This window comes from Belonocnema kinseyi, chromosome 2 (genome assembly GCF_010883055.1).
Source record: "Belonocnema kinseyi isolate 2016_QV_RU_SX_M_011 chromosome 2, B_treatae_v1, whole genome shotgun sequence".
In the NCBI taxonomy this organism is placed as follows: domain Eukaryota; kingdom Metazoa; phylum Arthropoda; class Insecta; order Hymenoptera; family Cynipidae; genus Belonocnema; species Belonocnema kinseyi.
In genome coordinates, this window is record NC_046658.1 from 65267164 (window position 1) to 65285412 (window position 18249).

At 37.9% G+C, this 18249-nt stretch overlaps 1 protein-coding gene across 3 annotated transcripts in view; it reads right to left on the reverse strand.

Moving 5' to 3' along the window:
• The window catches only part of LOC117167985 (fatty acyl-CoA reductase wat-like), a 58933-nt gene that overhangs the window by 6054 nt on the left and 34630 nt on the right, over positions 1-18249 (reverse strand). For all 3 annotated transcript variants that reach the window (XM_033353272.1, XM_033353273.1, XM_033353271.1), the window contains 5 exons: positions 8794-8960; positions 8620-8729; positions 8312-8510; positions 7958-8203; positions 7612-7866 (listed from right to left, as the gene is read on the reverse strand). In XM_033353272.1, coding sequence (XP_033209163.1) covers positions 7612-7866; positions 7958-8203; positions 8312-8510; positions 8620-8729; positions 8794-8960 — 977 coding nt within the window. The remainder of the gene's footprint in view (positions 1-7611; positions 7867-7957; positions 8204-8311; positions 8511-8619; positions 8730-8793; positions 8961-18249) is intronic.

Genomic DNA, 18249 nt, shown 5'->3' on the forward strand with positions numbered 1-18249 from the left:
TTGATTCCTTTTTAATCAAACCGAAGGGTCTTTGACAAAGCCATCGAACACGTTTGCAGATTGCGGATAGAGGGTCCCTGTACCAAGGGTTTCTGCTGAATATGGTTACAATAATTAATAAACAGTCACGGACAATTGTTTAAGGATGGTTCCGAAGAAATAACCCCTAAGCGGGACTTAACCATGCCGAATGCGGAATGGCACCTGTGCGAGGTGTCTTAAACGGTGACTCTGGGATATCGGGCGACCTTTCAGAGTAAGCAGCCTTATCCTTGCATGCGGGGCTCTGCAAGAACGGACAAACCATTTCCCTAGCTGCTGATGGGAACAACAATGACACCATCAAACCACTAAAAAGTTATCAATGCGGTTCAAAACGATCGAACGAGCAGAGCATCCGATATATGACGAGGAATTGGCGAAACGCCCACACTGAGTGGGCGAGTCAACTCAAGGATGACTTGCTAGACCGCTACGATGCCAGCATTGTCCCTGTAAGAGGAGGCTTTATTTCGCATATGCACATTGCACTCTTTGTGGCGCCAGAAACACTCAGTGCTTCAGCATGTTTCGCATCAGTCATTGCGAAATCAACGTGCCTACATCTTGCAAATTGGATATGTGCATTGAGCGCTTCCTCAATCACTACATGAACAAGATAAAGATGAAGATGAGGAAGTGACATTGAGACCAATCGTGGAAATAGGAACCTTCTGAGAGATGATAATGATTTCAGGACAAAAAGGAGCATTAACATACACGTTCCTCCCAAGCCCCAAGATCTGGCTGAAATGGATGTCTCCCTTCGTGAGGATATCTCGGAGAAGTCCGACATCTGGATCATCAGTTGTTCAGTTTATGGTGCTGCGAAAGCTTTGGCTGATTCACATGGAAAGCTAAAACCGAAGATTGATCAAAAAATGAAAAAACGCATGCATTAACTTAACAAGAAGATTGGATGGACAAGACAAAATGCGTCCCCTATTCAGTGTGTGATTGACTACATGGCATCTGGTAGACCATTCACGGAAAATACGGGTGTTGTCTGACGCAAGAAGGAGAATACAGATGAGTCAGAGATGGATTAGGGAGAATCAACAGTTTTTTGCTGACCTATCTCGCCTCTTCAGCGTTCCCCTTGATTCTGTCAAAAACCCACCCAAGCCCAATGAGGTAGAGGCTTTTTGGAGAGAGTTATACAAGATCATGAAAACACTGGAGTTGAAAGAAGATACTGATAATATCATCCGCTTCAAGGAGTGTTGCAACAAACTTATAACAACTGACTAGGAATGTCCATCAATCATTGCTGAAGAGGTGAATAATACACTGAGGCATTCGAAGAACATTTTCGCTGCAGGATCAAATGGCATCAATAATTTCTGGTGGAAGAAGTTTACTTCTACACACCAACATCGGGCCTACATATTCACCTCATATTTCACGTCGGAAACACCCATCATTAGTGGCTGGTGTTAGGACGCACTATACTCCTACCTAAGAAAACCAAATTGTCTAATCTAGAGAATAACAGGCCAATAACTTGTTTGAACACACTGTATAATATTTTTACAGCAGTTCTAAACAACAGAATTTTCGAATAATTGAGCCTGTGTAGAGAGAAATATACAAAGAACGTGGCTCAAAAAAAGGTGTAGTATGATGCCGAGAGAACCTGTTAATTGACAGATGCGTCTGAAAATCCGTAACAGCCCATCAACGCGTCCTGCCAATGGCCTGGATTGACTACCGGAAAGATGTCGACTCTACCTCTAATAGACTCATCATCTGTCTGTTGGTTAAGCTTGAAGTTTCATCTACATATACTGAAATGTATAGAGAGATTGATGCCCCTTTGGAAAACTAGATTTACTATCCCATCTGAAAAGTATTGAATGACAACGAACAACGTCAACTTCCATAGGGGCATCTCTCTGGGTGACACCGGGAGTCCTTCTTTATGTTTGACTTAAAGATGTATGCTCCTACTGAAAGCCAACTTCAGAGTATTTTAAACATCTCCAAGCAGTGCACAGAAGAGATTGGCATGGACGTTGGATTGGACAAATGTGCAAAAACTCATCTGAAGAAAGGAAAGATTATTGGATTCCTCGAGGAACCTAAGCTTGTAGAGATGTTATCAGACATCTTGACACTATAAAGACTTATATGTACCTGAACGTGCCTCAAAGCCGCATTGAGGACGCAACATCAATGCAGAAATCTCTCCGAAGCAGATACAAGCATCTTGTTTGGAAGATTTCGTCTTCAAATCTGTCGGCGTTGAACAAAGTATCTGTGACTAACATGCTTACCGTTCAGGTTCTACTCTACTCGTTTAGGGCGGTTCAATGGACGAAGAACGAGCTTAAGGCCCTTGATATCGCCACACGTAAGATCATGCATATGCATAAGAACTTGCATATCAATTTGTCTGTTCCGAGATTAAAAATTTCATACCGTCAAGGCGGACGCGGAATTTTGAATCTACAGTGTCTTCATAATCGAATTGTTCTAAGTACAGCTTACATCGTTGCACATGGTAGAGATCCTATCCTAAAAATGATCAGGAACCACGAGATCATTGGCAAAGGATCATTCCTTGACAAAGTCGCAGAGCAGGCTGCCGTGACCCTTGGCCTGAATTTTAACGTCAAAAGTGAGGAAAGTGCATTACTCTAACTCGATGCTTCTTTTCTAAAATCTGAAGTGAATAAAGCAGAGGTTAAAAAATTCCGCCCAGAGCTACTGGACAAGAAAATGCACGGAAACTTTTACAGAAATGTAGAAGAACTGTCCTTGTCAAAACAGCAAACTTATGCTTTTTGTAAATCATGGGGAATTAATTCAGGTACAGAGGGTTTCATTTTCGTGGGCCAGGACAGTGTAATTTCCACCTTTTTTACAGTGCTACCGCATTTTATGTCAAGCAGTGCCCAGCGATAGGTGCAGAGCGTGTCATGCACACGCTGAGTACCTAGAACACATACTATCTGGGTGTACCCCCACGTGTAAACGACGTATCTCTAAAGACATAATGCGGCCCTAAGAGCGCTTTAGTATCATCTTTGTCGCTCATACGGTGTTTGCCGTAACCTTGCCTTGCCCAACGCTCCGAGGGAGATAGAGTCAATTGTCCAAAACGAGAAGTGCCAAATTTTCTAGAACTACAATTTTCGGACAACCCAATGCAACGAATGTACCCAAAATATTTGGTTAACGTAATTGTCCTTGCGATCGGTGCAAGCGTACCAAAGATATGCCGAGCCACTTGCGAGACGAAAAGTACGTTGTTATACTTGAACCGCTTTGTTTCCTCAAGGCACATGAGGGCATTACCAGACAATTGTTCTGATTTAATCGTGCCCTGTGACACTTATCTCACGGTCGTGAGGCGTGGTCATAAGTGTGATTTACTGCAGTTCTACTGGAAGCCGATGTAACTTTTAGATGACGGTTGATCCCCGCAGAAACACACCGTGGTTATTTAACCCCCTTTCTAATAATTTGTCATAAGGACGACCGAAGGATTTCGCCGGGAGCGGGTGCTAATCTGGAAAATTGCACCCGCTCCCAGCGAAATCGCGGTAAAATTTCAGCCACAACCACGTCTCACGACCGTGAGATAGGTGGTTACAGTTTGTAAAGGATTCAATACGAGGATCCAGCAAAAGCCTCGTGCACACCAAGAACATGGAACGACCCAAGGACTACCGCCGTCTGTATTTTTCCCGCAAGTGTTTTAGCATATTGTTGACACGCAAGGATGATTTTTAGGCCATTAGCCAGTGAAAGCTTGGCACCTCCAAGAGCGCCGATGATAAGGACGATTAGTTTAACAGAATATTCCGGGTACAATCGTTTCAACTGCCTTATAAGGTCTCGATACCTCTCTTTCTTTTCATTCTCCTTGGTTATGATGTTTTTGTCAGCTGGTGCCGAAAATTCGATAACGAACATGGTTCGCTTCTCGAAGTCAAGAAGAACCATGTCAGGCCTCGAGTGAGCAACAGAAAAAATTGTCGAGAATATAAAGTTCCAGCATATGCGGCACTTTCCATTCTCGACAATTGCCTCGATTTCCCTAGCAGCATTTAGAGGAGCGATATTAAGGTTAATGCCGTAAGAGTGACAGAGATGGTAATAAAGCACTCTTAAAGCAGCATTGTGCCTTTGAATGTAGGTCGTTCCCGCGTGAGTTAGACAACTAGATAGTATGTGAGCTAAATGCTCGGGGTGTGCATGGCACGTCCTGCAGCTATTATCAGGAATGTCTTGGCTCAAAATCTGGAGACGGTATGTTAAAGTGGAAATGACACCGTCTTGGCATGCAAAAATGAAACCCTCCGTACCAGACTTCAATCCGAGCGATTTGAGGAAAGCAAACGTTAGCTGACAAGATATTGACTGATCCTTCACATTTCTGTGGAAGATACCGTGCATTCTCTTATCTAGGAGCTGTTCACGAGAGTTTTTCTCTTGTGCTTTCTTAATCCGGGTTTCAGGAGTGAGTACTCGAGATAGATTAGATTTGATGCATTTTGCTCAACCCTAATACTGAAGTCAAGTCCGAGTGCTTTAGCAACCTCCTCCACTGCTTTGTACAGAAACGCTCCTTTGCCCACTTCTTCGTGATTCCTGACCATTTTAAGAAGAGGGTCTCTTCCATTTGCAACACTATTTGCTGTACCCAGAATAATCCTGTTGTGAAGACATTCAAGACTCAATATTTTGCCACCACCTTGACGGCGTGAGATGTATAGTCGCGGAACGGAAGATTTAAGATGCATGCTTTTGTTCATGTGCATAACCTTTCTTGTCCCGATATCGAGGGATCTGACCTCGTTCTTCGTCCATGGAACTACTCCAAATGAATAGAGTAGTACCGGGACGGCAAGCATGTTCGTTGCAGATACTTTGTTCCTCGCCGACAGTTCGGAAGACCAAATCTGTCAGATGAGACGTTTGTATCTGCTTCGGAGAGTATCCTTTATAGATGTCACATCATGAATGCGGCTCTGCGGCATGCCCAGGTATGTTTCAGTCTCTCCAGCGTAAAGGTGTCGTAAAGCGCTTCTATCAACGAGCTCAGGATCTTCAGGGATGCCATAAAGTTTTCCTCGCTTCAAATAAACCTTGGCGCATTTGTCTAACCCAACTTCCATTCCAATTTCCTTAGTATATCGTTCGACACAGTTTCGACATAGTTCGACATCGTTTCGACATTCCCTAGAGCTATATGTAGTTGCTCTTTGTTTTAGCATAGATCTTAAGATCGTCCATGTAAAATACATGAGTGACCTTGTACTTTCAATCTGCAGGATTGCCGCACAAGTACCCATCGGAATTAAGAAGTGCTAGAGATAGTGGCAATAATGTAAGGCAAAAGAGGAGTGAGCTCATGGTGTCGCCCTGAAAGACGCCTCTCTGAAAGGTGACCTTGTTATTTGTCACTATGGGATGTCGAATCAAAAGCTTTCCGAAAATCAATCCAGGCCATCGATAGGTCACGCTGGTAGAATGCTGTATGTTTGCAGACACATCTATCGATGAGCAGGTTCTCCCGACATCCGGCTACGCCTTTCTTTAAGCCTCGTTGTTCATATATTTCTTGCCACACAGGTTCAATTGCCCGAACAATCCTATCATTTAGGATAGCTGTGAATATCTTATAAAGTGTGTTCAGACAAGTTATTGGCCTGTAATTCTTCGGGTCAGCTAAGTTGTCTATTTTCGGCAGAAGCATTGTGCGCCCTTCCACCAACCACTCCGGAATCGGTTCTTACGACTTCAAATATGAGATGAAAATACGGGCCAAATGCTGATGGGTTGAAGAAAACTTCTTCCCCCAGAAGGTTTTGATACAATCTGGTCCCGGTGTTCGACAGTAACTGAAGGGTCTTGGAAGAGTCGAGATGAGTCAGAGAGAAACTGTTGATTTTCTCTGACCCAACTCTCCCTCCGCTCTCGACTTCTCTCAGCGTCAAAAGCGTCACATAGTATCCGTATGCTCTCAACAATATGCTGCCTGATGGTCAGCAGCTTTGACTTGTTAAGTGTGCGATAACGGGTCCGGAGTTCGCGCGCGAACTTTCGAAACTTGGCGGTAAAATTCCTGCCAGATGTGATGTAGTCAATCACACACTGAATGCGGGACGCGTACTGTCTTGCCCATCCTATCTTTATGGCAAGTTGATACATTCGTCGTTTGGTCTTATGATGAACCGTTGGTTTTGTTTTACGGTTCGCATCGGCCAAAGCTCTCGCTGCATTATACACACAATAATTGATAGCCCAGAAGTCGGATTCTCCGGAAAAATATCCACGAAGCTCGTCATCCATTTCAGCCAGATCTTTAGGCTTGAGAGAAACCTTCGTGTTAATGTTTCTCCGGGTCGTAAAGCATCCCTCTTCCTCTATTGGATGCCTGTCCGCGGTTGGTCTTATTGTCACCTCTCTTTCTCTGTTGCCAGCTTGTTCTAGCTGTGTTAGAGTAGGCGTTCCGCTTACATAGCCTCTTTTTTGGAGTAGTTCAGCATGGTTTCGTAGACGTTGCTGCGATAAGTGCGATAGCTCTTGGCGTTTCTCGCATCATAGAGCATGCAGCCGTGCCGTGTAACCCCGTTCAGGGGTCACACTCGCATCGTAGCACGATCGATCGCATTGAATCTATTTTCATTAGCTCCCCCAGCTCTAGACTGGTCGGCATTGTTGGCCGACCCATTGTCGGGAGCCCTGCGCGTTGTGTTGTTTTGAACTGCATTTACTACAACTATGTTTGGTGTTGTCATTGTTGTTGCCACGAGAAGCTAGGGAAAGGGGTTCGTTCATCCCTGTAGAGCCCCGCATGCAAGGATAAGGCTGCGTACTCTGAGAGGTCGCCCGGTATCCCAGAGTCACCGTTCTAGACACCTCACCCAGGTGCCATTCAGCTTTCGGCACGGTTTTCACACCTCCGCTTGGGGGTTCATTCCTTCGGGACCACCCCTGGACAATTGTCCGCGACTGCCTATTTATTTTTGTAACCATATTTAGAAGAAACCCTTGGTACAGGGACCCCCTATCTGCAACCCGAGGACGCGTTCGGTGGCTTTGTCATAGGCCCTTCGGTTTTGATTCTAGAGGAATCAAAAACCGAACCGAATATATAATAATATAATAATTATATATAATAATATATATTCATATGTTGTTTTAGAAAAAATTAAGCAACCCGTTTCATTAAAATTCTATGGTTTCGATCTGAAATATAAAAGTTTGGAAATTGAAAATATAAAAAGTCGATTTTCCCAAAAAACTCACACTCTTATTTTTTGTTGAATTTACATTTTTATAAGGAATTCATTTTATGCCTTACTAATTTTTGTGACCACGAAAATTTTGATCAGAGAAATTTATTTTGCAAATTTTTCCTTATAATTGAGGAGAAATTCGATAAAATACTACATAAGAAATAGGCCTACTTCAAAAAGTTCTACAAAAAAATGCCTTTCGCTCTTTTTTGATTATTAATTGAGTTTATAATATCCATACCCCAATTGAGAGACCGTAACGAAACATGAGTTTCATCCCCCTTCTTTAATGTTACGTAATATGTGAATGCTCTCATACCTATTAGATTTACGCATTCGTTCTTCCGTAGTCGCAAAGTCTCTCAGTGCATATTTCAGAGTTCCATTCCAATGTTTTGTAGCTACATCTTCCCAGTCTATAGTTGTTAAATCAAACGGTATCAATTCTTTGTCAGCTTTGGAAAGTTTCTTCCACAAGGATTGCACCTTCTTAGATTCAAATGTCCAGTTCCATAATAAAAAGAACCTTGTTACTCTCAGCAGTTTATTTCCTTTTTTGTACACTTTATAAAGTCTGGATGGAAATAAATGAAAATGCAGTTCTTTTAATTAATTTCAAACTCAACTTAAATTGTGTTTTTTTTTAAATATCTTTAAGCACTTACATGGGGGGTTTCCCTAAAATTCTCAGGACTACGTCACCCAATAAAGCTGGGATAAGATGTAAGATGAAATGAGCGAAAGCAAAGACTTTAGTCGACTTGATGACAAACGAGTCAGGAAAATAAATAGTTTTCATTGGTAGATAAGCATATCTACGATTTTGCATCATTTTTCTTAAAGAATTCCAAGTTAATATATTACATTCATCCGAAACGTAATTGTACACTGGCAGTTCTTCCGGGTTATCTCTAAGAAAGCACAAATATTTCTTCAGTATAGACTCTGATATTATTTATGATATATATACTTCATTAAGGTTTTAAAAGATCTTGAGTAACAAAAATTAAATGTGGTACCTATTTTCAAAAGTGCTAGTCTCCCATGCAGTTGCGATTAAAGCATTACAGGCGAAATCTGCTGGTACCATGTGGGCATGTGCATTGATGTCAATATTCAGGACTCGTATTACACCTATTCCGATTCCAATTATTGCTTGATTAAACCCCTGAACAGTGTCAACCCATCCAGGTACGGGTTCTTTGTAAGTTGCAATAGCTGCAGATATAATTCATATTTCTAATTTTAAATAATTTCAAATTTTTAAGATTAAATATACTGATACCTAAGCGAAATGAACCCCATAGAAAATTTCGCATTAAATTACCTATAGGAAATCTGAAAATAGAAAATGGTAGATCCCTTGCTTGCTCATTTAACACTCCTTCAGCAATTGATTTCGTAAACACATATGTGTTTGGAAATTCACCCAGTAAACTGTAATATATCATTTTTTAAATTATCAATATAATATTTTTTGTATTAAAAAAATGTATCATACATTCTAGTGAACTGAACCTCGTCCTTTTCTGAAAAATTTCGTCGCTTCATTATTTGTACAGTGTTATTAATTTCTTCATATGTCATAGATATCGGGTATACTTTTTCTTCTATGTTTTCATGCACATGGACGCATTGACTAAATGCTGTAGATACGTAAACAGCGGCCTAAAGTACAATTTAATAATATGACATATATATGTAAAATGCATTTAATATATATTTAAATATAAACGGAGAAAATGTATCTAAGCCTCAGTCGACTAAGTTGCGTAAAACGTTGGTCCTTAGGGTGGTCCAAAAATCCATTGAAAAATTTGTTTCCACTCCATAGAGTGGAACACTAAAAAAAAGTTCTAGTTAAAGTTACTAGCCGCGTCTGGTTAAAAAATTTCTAGGTATTTTAAACCGAAATTATGGTTAATATGACTAGAAAATTCTACCTAATGAACTCGGGTTGATTTTTTCTGGTTGAAACCATTCTGGTTAATATTTCTGATAACAGAAGTATCGCGATCTTGTGCCGATTTTCAGAAATCTGTCTTTTGTCTCATGTAAATTTGCTGGATGCGTCAGTTGACGTTTTAACGTAAATGTCCAATTCTCGAACAATCGTGATTTGTTAATTGTATTTTCAGTTATTTATTTATAATATTTTTTATTATTAATTATTATTATTTCTTATTATTTATTATTATTCATTATTATTTATTAATTTATTATATTTTCAGTTATTGAACCTATAAATAATTATAGTGAATCTTGAATTTAGTTGTACTACCGAAAGGAGAAGGTCTGTCAAAGGAGAGCAATAAGGGAAAGGAAGAAGGCACCTCAGCGAAACGTTGCTATAACTGCGGTGGCCGAGGACACGACGCAAGAGACTGTAAGCATCTTGAGAAGGGCGTGAAATGTTTTAAGTGTAATCAATTCGACCACGTGGCCTCAAAGTGCCCTCAAACAGAACGGGGATCCCCAGGAACTTCGACACATGTTAGCATGGTTCGTGAAGATAAGCAGAATGATGCAGAGGAAGCAGAGGTGCCACGGGTTATGATCGTCCACGAGAAGGAATACTGCCGAGTGTATAAATATGCGAAGCTGAGCGGTAGGATCGTCACTTGCCAGCTGGATATTGGCAGTGATGTGCACTTGATAAAACCACGACGTTTATAAAGAAATAGGATCGCCGGAATTGGATCAAGGACCTAAGGCTCTGAGCTGGATGTCTAAAAAGAGGACCGCATAAGTACAGTAGGAAGTCTCATATTACAAACAGAGCTCGACGGTGAGGTATATGAGTTGCGGTTCCATGTGGCTAGAAGAAAAGATTTTAAAGCCATCACTGGTAATGGTTTATTAAAACATGCGTCTGTCTCTATAACTGGTTCTAATGCGTGTATTAAAAATCGAATTATTGATAGAGAATTACCACCCTCAGTGTCAGAAAGCTACGCCGGTTAAGATGAAGATTTTGCTTAAAGATGATATTCCTGTAAGTTAGAGTCCACGCTGTTTACCTTTATCAGAGAAACGGGAGACAGAGCAACAAATAGACGAATGGTTAACGAAAGGGATCGTACGTCCCAGTTGCTCGGAATATGCTAGCCCTGTAGTTGTAGTTCGTAGAAAAGACGAGGCACCTAGATTCTGCGCAGACTACCGCGCTTTAAACAAGAAGATAGTTTGCGACCATTTCCCTTTGCCTGTCATCGACGAACACTTGAAAAAATTGGTTCATGCTTGAGTCTATAGTACGATAGATCTAAAGAATTCCATCATGTCGAAATCCGGAGAAAGTTAAAGTTGTTCTCAATTGCCCCGAACCTAAAAATAGAAAGATGGTTGTCAAAAGCATTAAGGGAAAGCGCGAGAGAAGATACCAATTTTTTTTCGGTGAAGAACAGCGTAAATCGTTTAAAATGTTAAAACACTCATTATGTGAAGCGCCAGTTCTACGAATTTTGGATCCGCATTTAGAAACCGAAGAACACACGGATGCATCAATCGAGAGTTACAGCGCTGTGTTAATGCAAAAATGTAAAGAAGATCAGATGATGCATTCATGCCTGTATTTAATTAAAAAGACAACCGATAGGGAGCCGAAATATTTCAGCTACCAGTTAGAAATTTTAGATGTAATTTATGCGTTACGGAAATTAAGAGTATATCTGCTAGGAATACCAATTAAAGTTGAAACCGATTGCGCAGCATTTAAACAAACTATGGACAAGAAGGACATCATTCCACGAATTGCTCTTTGGGCATTGCAGTTGCAAGCATTTCATTGTAAAATGCAGCACTGATCAGGGACACGAATGCGTCATACCGATGCTTTAAGTCGACATCCGGTCGTGCTTCAAATTCGTGATGTTTTTTTAAACGTATCCGACGAGCCCAGGCGGGAGATGAGAAAATCTTGGCGATAAAAAAGATCCTAGAAGCAGAAATCTAAGGAGATTATGTTGTAGAAGGTGGTCTGCTCTACCGCGAGAGAGATGGAACAGATGGAGAGATCTGCACCCCATATCGAAAGGCGAAACTCCGTTGGATACGATGCATCTGGACCATGTGGGTCCACTGTTGGCTACACGTAAGTCGTACAACCACCTGCTGACGATGGTTGACGGGGTTACAAAATTCGTTTGGATTTTTCCAACGAAATCCACGGGAACTAAGGAAGTTTTGGATAAACTGAGAACTTACCAGCAGACTTTCCAAAATCCACGTAGAATCATCACAGACAGAGGTACTGCGTTCACTTCCCACGAGTTTCAAGACTAGTGTAAAGCTGAAAACATCGAACATCACCTGATAACGAGAGGTGTTCCTAGATGAAACGGAAGAGTCGAACGAATCCACCGAATGCTGGCACAAATATTTTCGAATCTTGGAACCGACGACCAAAAGAAGTGGTATAAACCCGTCAATCAAGAACAATGTGCTTTGGACGCAACCTATCAGAGAAGTATTGCAGCCTCACCCTTTGAAGTACTTGTCGGCTCCGCGATGCGAAATAAAGAAGATGTCCGTTTGCAAGAATTGATTCAAGAATCACTCAGGGAAGAATTCGACAACGCCAGGGAAGAAATCAGAAAGCAAGCAATAGGGCAGATAGCCCAAATTCAATAGGAGAATCAGCACACCTACAGCAAAAAAGGAAAGAAAGCAACCAAGTATCAGGTCAGTGACTTAATTGCCATTGCGAGAACTCAACTGGGCCCCGGTTTAAAAGTAAAGATCATATCATTCGACCCATACCGAGTGGTTAAGGTCAAAGGAAAAGAGCGAAACGATGTACGAAAGATTAGCGGCGAAGGTCCGATAGAGACACCCAGTTCCGCCGAATTTATGAAGCCTTGGTCGGGCCTCAACGAGGACACATGATCAGGCGACGATGCAGTTTAGGACGGCCGATTATAGGAAAGTAGGTCCTTAGCGTAAGGTTGTAAGATGGATAGTATTTAGTTATCATGTAGAACGAAATAGGCGTAAGTACTGAGTAAGGAGGTAGAATAAGGAGATGCGTAGGAGAAGGGTGCCTGAGGAATGCGACCCCTCAGGGGACGAGCGTGGGTCAGTCTTGGTCCGGCCGCAATAGAGTAGCAATGTAATCCTGTAAACGATATTTGTCTTGTATTTAGAATATATTTGTTAATTGGATGTCGGCATTATATTATTTAACCCTCACTCCCACATTAATATTAATATTTAAGACTATTCATTTTCGTTAAAATTGCTTGTGCAAATAAGTTTTTGAAATTTGAAACTATAGTCAGAACGACTTCCAATTTACAACAATATTGAAAGATCAAAATCATAATAAAATATTATAAACTGTTCTTTATATATTTAGCTATTTATAAAGCAATTTTATCAATGTTTCGCCATTGTTATACTTTTTTAAATGCTTCTTTCTTATGCCATTTTTTTACAGAAACAGCAACAAAAAGTGTTAGCTAAAAAATAAAAACTCCATGACTAAAACAATGAAATCAATTTTACTCAAAATTAAAAAAAAAGATTATAAGCATTACAATCATTTTCAAGTACTTTATTTTCTATTAAGGCTTTTCAAATTCATCGACTGTGAAAAGCCTTACTTTCAATCAAAATTTCTTATTCAAATAATATAATAATCATGGTATTTCAATTGCAGTGCAATATTAACAAATCAATGATTAAACTTCGAGGAAAAATGAATTTGTATGCTAGTTCGTTCTTAGGCTATATATAATTTCATATTTTTGCGTTTGAAACTCAAAATAATATTTCAAAAAGTATTTTTAATTTTCAATTATTATTAATAAATAATCACATCATGTAATATTAATATAATTAATCAATTTAATCAAGACAATAAATAATAATATCAAAATTCAAATAGAGATGACAGAACTTCTATTTGAACTGCCCGCCAAAAATTAAACAGAATTTTCGTATAAAACTCGAGCAACTTAGATTGAAGAATGAACAATCAGCGCGACCGTGGCTGCGGTCAACTCTCATGACACTTCTAAGGCATAGGCTGGTTAGGAAGAGCCAGGGGCTGGACATAATCACATACATATAGATTTTAATTTTTTTTTGAGATTTTGGAGAACTTGGAAATTTAGAAAGGGTTATTATATTAAAATGCTATTATATATAATATACAACTATATATATATATTTCCGGAGGAAATAAATGCCTAATTTTATTTGAAATTCAAATATTAACACTATTAACATTTTACGTATTATTGTTAATTTTTAAAAATTTCTGTCATATTTTTCATAAAAATAATTATTAATGGACATATTTAATATTTCCCATGATTTTTACACAATATTTCATTGTTTAAATAAATTTCATTTATTTTAGCAATTATTTCTTCTCGAAAAATGTAGAAAGTAATCGTATTTTCTAATTGAAATCTAATAGTTGGTCATTGTTTGGAGTAGTAAATTAACAAACACTTTGTAATTATTTAAACAATTAATAATTGATAATTTCTACAAATTGAATTAGAGATGTCCAATTTTTTCTTAGATTGGTATCATATGCTACTTTTTGTTGAATAATTACATAGTTTTAATACATTTCTTGTCATGTTTAACACGTCTCGATTTGTTTAAACAATTTTTATTTGTTCAAGCAGTTTTTTTCGATAACTTTGAAAGAAATGAAATAAAATGGAATACATACAATTATTTTTCTGACTTATAGTGTATAGAAAGAATATATTAACCATTTTCAATTGATTAAAGAAATATAATTTGTTTAAACAATTAATTTTCCAAAAATATTATTAAAGTCATATTTTCTAAATTGAACATAATATTGAATGATTTTGAGGAATAGTAAATTTAATAAAAACGTCATGTCATTGTTTAAACAATTTTTAGTCGTTCAAGCAGTTCTCTTTGAAAAAATGTGTAAACATATAATAATTATATAATTTGTACCTTCCAGTATGTCAGCTTGATATTCATAAAAGACTTTCAAATGCTATAATGAAATAAAATTTAAATCCATTTTCTATACGCAGTCTAATCATAACGCTGATTAAAAACATTACTTTTTGGCGAATGACAATGTTTTCTTGCTGATATCTGGAAACTGTTTCATACTCTTGGTTCCAGACGTTTTATATTTTCGTCATTTTCCATTTTTTCAACTTTAAAATTGCCTTGTCTTATGGTTTTTATGATTGAAATTATTATAAATAAATTGTCTACACTTGAACCTCACCTATCCGAGCTATTGTGGACTGGCCTTATCTTGAATAATCGGGAATTTCGATAAAACGGAATTTTAAATAAAAAGAAAGTCTTAGTATAATAAACTGAAAATATAATTAAATAAATAATCAATTTGTACAATTACATGCTTTAAAAAATCTTATAAATAGTTTATGTTACATATAAACACTTATTTTCTAAGTATTTGGTATAAATCATATTTTGTTTGTCTTAGTCGAGCAGCAGATCTTTTTGTGGCGGCAAAATGTCGCCATTTTTGTATCATAAAAACATCTTCTGGTGTAGCTTCAGTTTGCTCCTGTACGTACTCCAAAACTATTTCCAAGGAAGATATTGGGAACCGAACTCATGGCGCTATGATCGTAAGATGGCGGAGGTAGGCGGTAGGTTTTGAATATCACCATAGTGTTACGTGTGAACAAAACCTTATATAATTAAAAAAATGAAGCTCTCCCTTGGGGAAATTTGTGTTTCCGCGAATTCTGTTATTATGGGAAAAAGTTGGTAAACGATTTGTCTGCTCTTGTAGCATATTGTATATAAACCTCGAGTTTAAAAAACAATCCTGACGAAATAAAAGGTGAAATTACTTTAAATGGCAAAATAATAAAAATGGAATGCACCCTGTGGGCACATAATTTGGCGACGTCTTTACGACATCGTTACGACATCCTTACGACAACTTTACGACATCCTATATCCATGTAGTCGCGCTGTCTTTACGATGTCGTAAAGACATCGTCTGATCATGCGACTTATTTACGATATCGTAAAAATACCTTAACGACATGGACATAGTATGTCGTTAAGTTATCGTAAAGATGTCGAAACGATGTCGTAAAGACGTCGCCATTTGTGCCCACTGGCCACTTGCAAAGCTGGTCTAAGCGAAAAGTGCAAGCACATCGCTGCAATTTTGATTTATTGTAGCAGGTAAGTTGCTTATTTCCATACGACGCGAGTTTGTTTACGCGTACATATTATAATATAAATGAGCTTAAATCATTATTTTTTTATCTTTAGAATATACATTTTAATATTTAGTTGCTATTCGGAAGTTATATAACTAATGGGTTGAAATTTAATCGTAAACAAATCTTTCAGAATTTGAGGTTAGCTGTCAAGTGAAATGATAAGATTTCTTGCATTCATATTTCTTGGAATTGGCAGAATTCATTACATTCACGGAATTCATGACATTCAAGGAATTCGTGACATACACGGAATTCACGGAATTCACGAAATTTATCAACTTAACGGGGTTCATGGAATTCATAGAATGTAAGAAATCACAAAATCTATTATATTTGCGGAATTCATAGAATTCATGGAATCGAAGGAATTCAAGGAGTTCAAAGAAGTCAAAGAATTTATTCACGGGATTGACGGAATTCAAGGAATTCGTGTAATGCCCGCAATTCACAGAAATTATGCAATTCGGGGAATTAATGGAATTCAAGTAATTAATAGAATTCGAATAATTTATGGAAATGAAGGAATGCACGAAATTTAGAGAATTCTGAAATGCATGGAATTAAAGGAATTTGCGAAATTTATGGGATTCGTGAAATTCATGGAATTTAAGAAATTTACAGAATTCATGGGTTTGACTAAATTCGCGAAATTAATAGAATCGAAGGAATTCAAGGAATTCATGGTATTCGAGGCATTCGTTGAATTCAAGGAATTTGTTTAACGTCCGGAATGCAAGGAATTTATTTAACGTCAGATATTCAAGAAATTCATGACATTCCAGGTATTCATGACATTCACGGAATTCACGAAATTCATGGAATTAACGGAATTAATGAAATTCATAGAAATGAAGGAATTTACGAAATCTATGGAATTTGAGGAATTCATAGAATTCATGGAATCGAAGGAATTCTTGGAATTCGTTTAAGTCCATGAATTCCATACATTCTGTGAATTCTTTGATTTTATTGAATTTAATCAATTCTTTAAATTTCACGAATTAGTTCAATTCCATGAACTGCATGAATTCCGTGAATTTCATGAATTCCTTGAAATTTATTAATTCCGCGATTTCCATGAATTCTCTTAAATTTACGAATTATGAAAATTTCCTTAAATCTATTTATTCTGTCATTTTCATGAATTCCGTGTCTTCCATGAATACCGTGAATTCCAGAATATCCGTGAATTCCATGAATTTTAAAATTTTATAAATTTAGTGCAGTCTATTAATTCCGTGAATTTCTTAAATATTACGAACTCATTGAGTTCCGTGAATTCTTCGGATTCCGGAAATTCGTTGAATTCCTTGATTCCTTGAATTCCTTGAATTCCTTGATTTTCATGAATTCCGTGAATTTCTCGTGTTCCGGGCATTCCTTGAGTTCCGTTTATTCCATGAATTGCGCTAATTCCATGAAATCCCTGAATTCCGCGCATTCTATGAATTCCGTGAATTCCTTTCTTTTGTGAATTCTATGAAATTCTCGAATTCCTTCAATTCCATGAATTCCTTGAATTCTATAAAGACGCGAGTTATAATCTATACCTTAACAAAAGCATTTGATCCATCAGAAAATAGAAATTTGGTCAGGAATAAGTCTTGTGAGAAATGATTTGTATTTTTTTTGCTTCCACAGGTGTCAATTTCCTGGCTACTGGACACATATTATAAAATTCCAATACATGTGAGGTGCTATACCAATGCCAGCATTCAGAAACTACAACATTATGTATTGTTGCGTTACCTTACGTTTTGGAAATAAACTTCCAATACCTGTAGTAGAAGTTTCTAAAAAAAATTTTGAACTGTGCAGCTAAGAATTACTGGCTCTACATGTTACGAAATTTATACCTACCCAAAAAAAGAAAACCTGACTGGGAAACTAAATCGATTAAGTACTTTTAACCAAAAGATTTCAAAAATAAATACGTTGAGCATGGATTTCTTTTTGAAGAATGTGCACGACTGGAATATGAGCAATCTCGTCAAGTCTCAGTCGTAAAATTCGGTTTGATTGTTTGTGAGAGACATCCTTGGCTAGAGTATTCTCCAGATATCCTAATATTTCTAGATAATAAACCGGTTAAATTAATAGAAATTAAGTGCCCTTTCGCGGGAAAAACACAGAGTATACTCAACGTTATAGAATGGCAAGTTTGCAAATACTTAATCCCAGACGGTGACAGTTATACTTTGAAAAAAAACACTTGTACTATGCCCAATGTCAGCTAGGTATGGCAATTTTAAATTTACAGAAAACTGATTTTGTATTGTATGCTTCCTTTTATAATACCTCACACGTTATAGAGATCGATTTTGACGAAGCCTTTGTTGTAGATCTTTTAGGGCAATTAAAACACAGCAGAAAGCGTTACTTTTGGTAGTTCTTGATTCAAAACGCATTCCACTTTCATTATTTATTTTAAAAATACTAGAATTACGCGAAATAAGACAAGAATTTGTATTATTTTTGATTCTATGACAACGAAGAGAAATTTTATCAAAGGCGAACGTGTTTTAAACGGTGGACTTATTAGTCCGGGTATCTCTAATGTGTTTACTAGTAGAAAGTTAACCGCATAGAAAACTTCAAAATTTCATCACCAGGTGACGTATTCGACCTGATCGGTTCCGCTCACACATGTCTCTCTTGACCCTCGCGATGGCGAAGCTTTGACTCCGAATCATTTTTTAATCGGCGCGTCATCGGGCGAAGTGCGATTAGGTAGATAT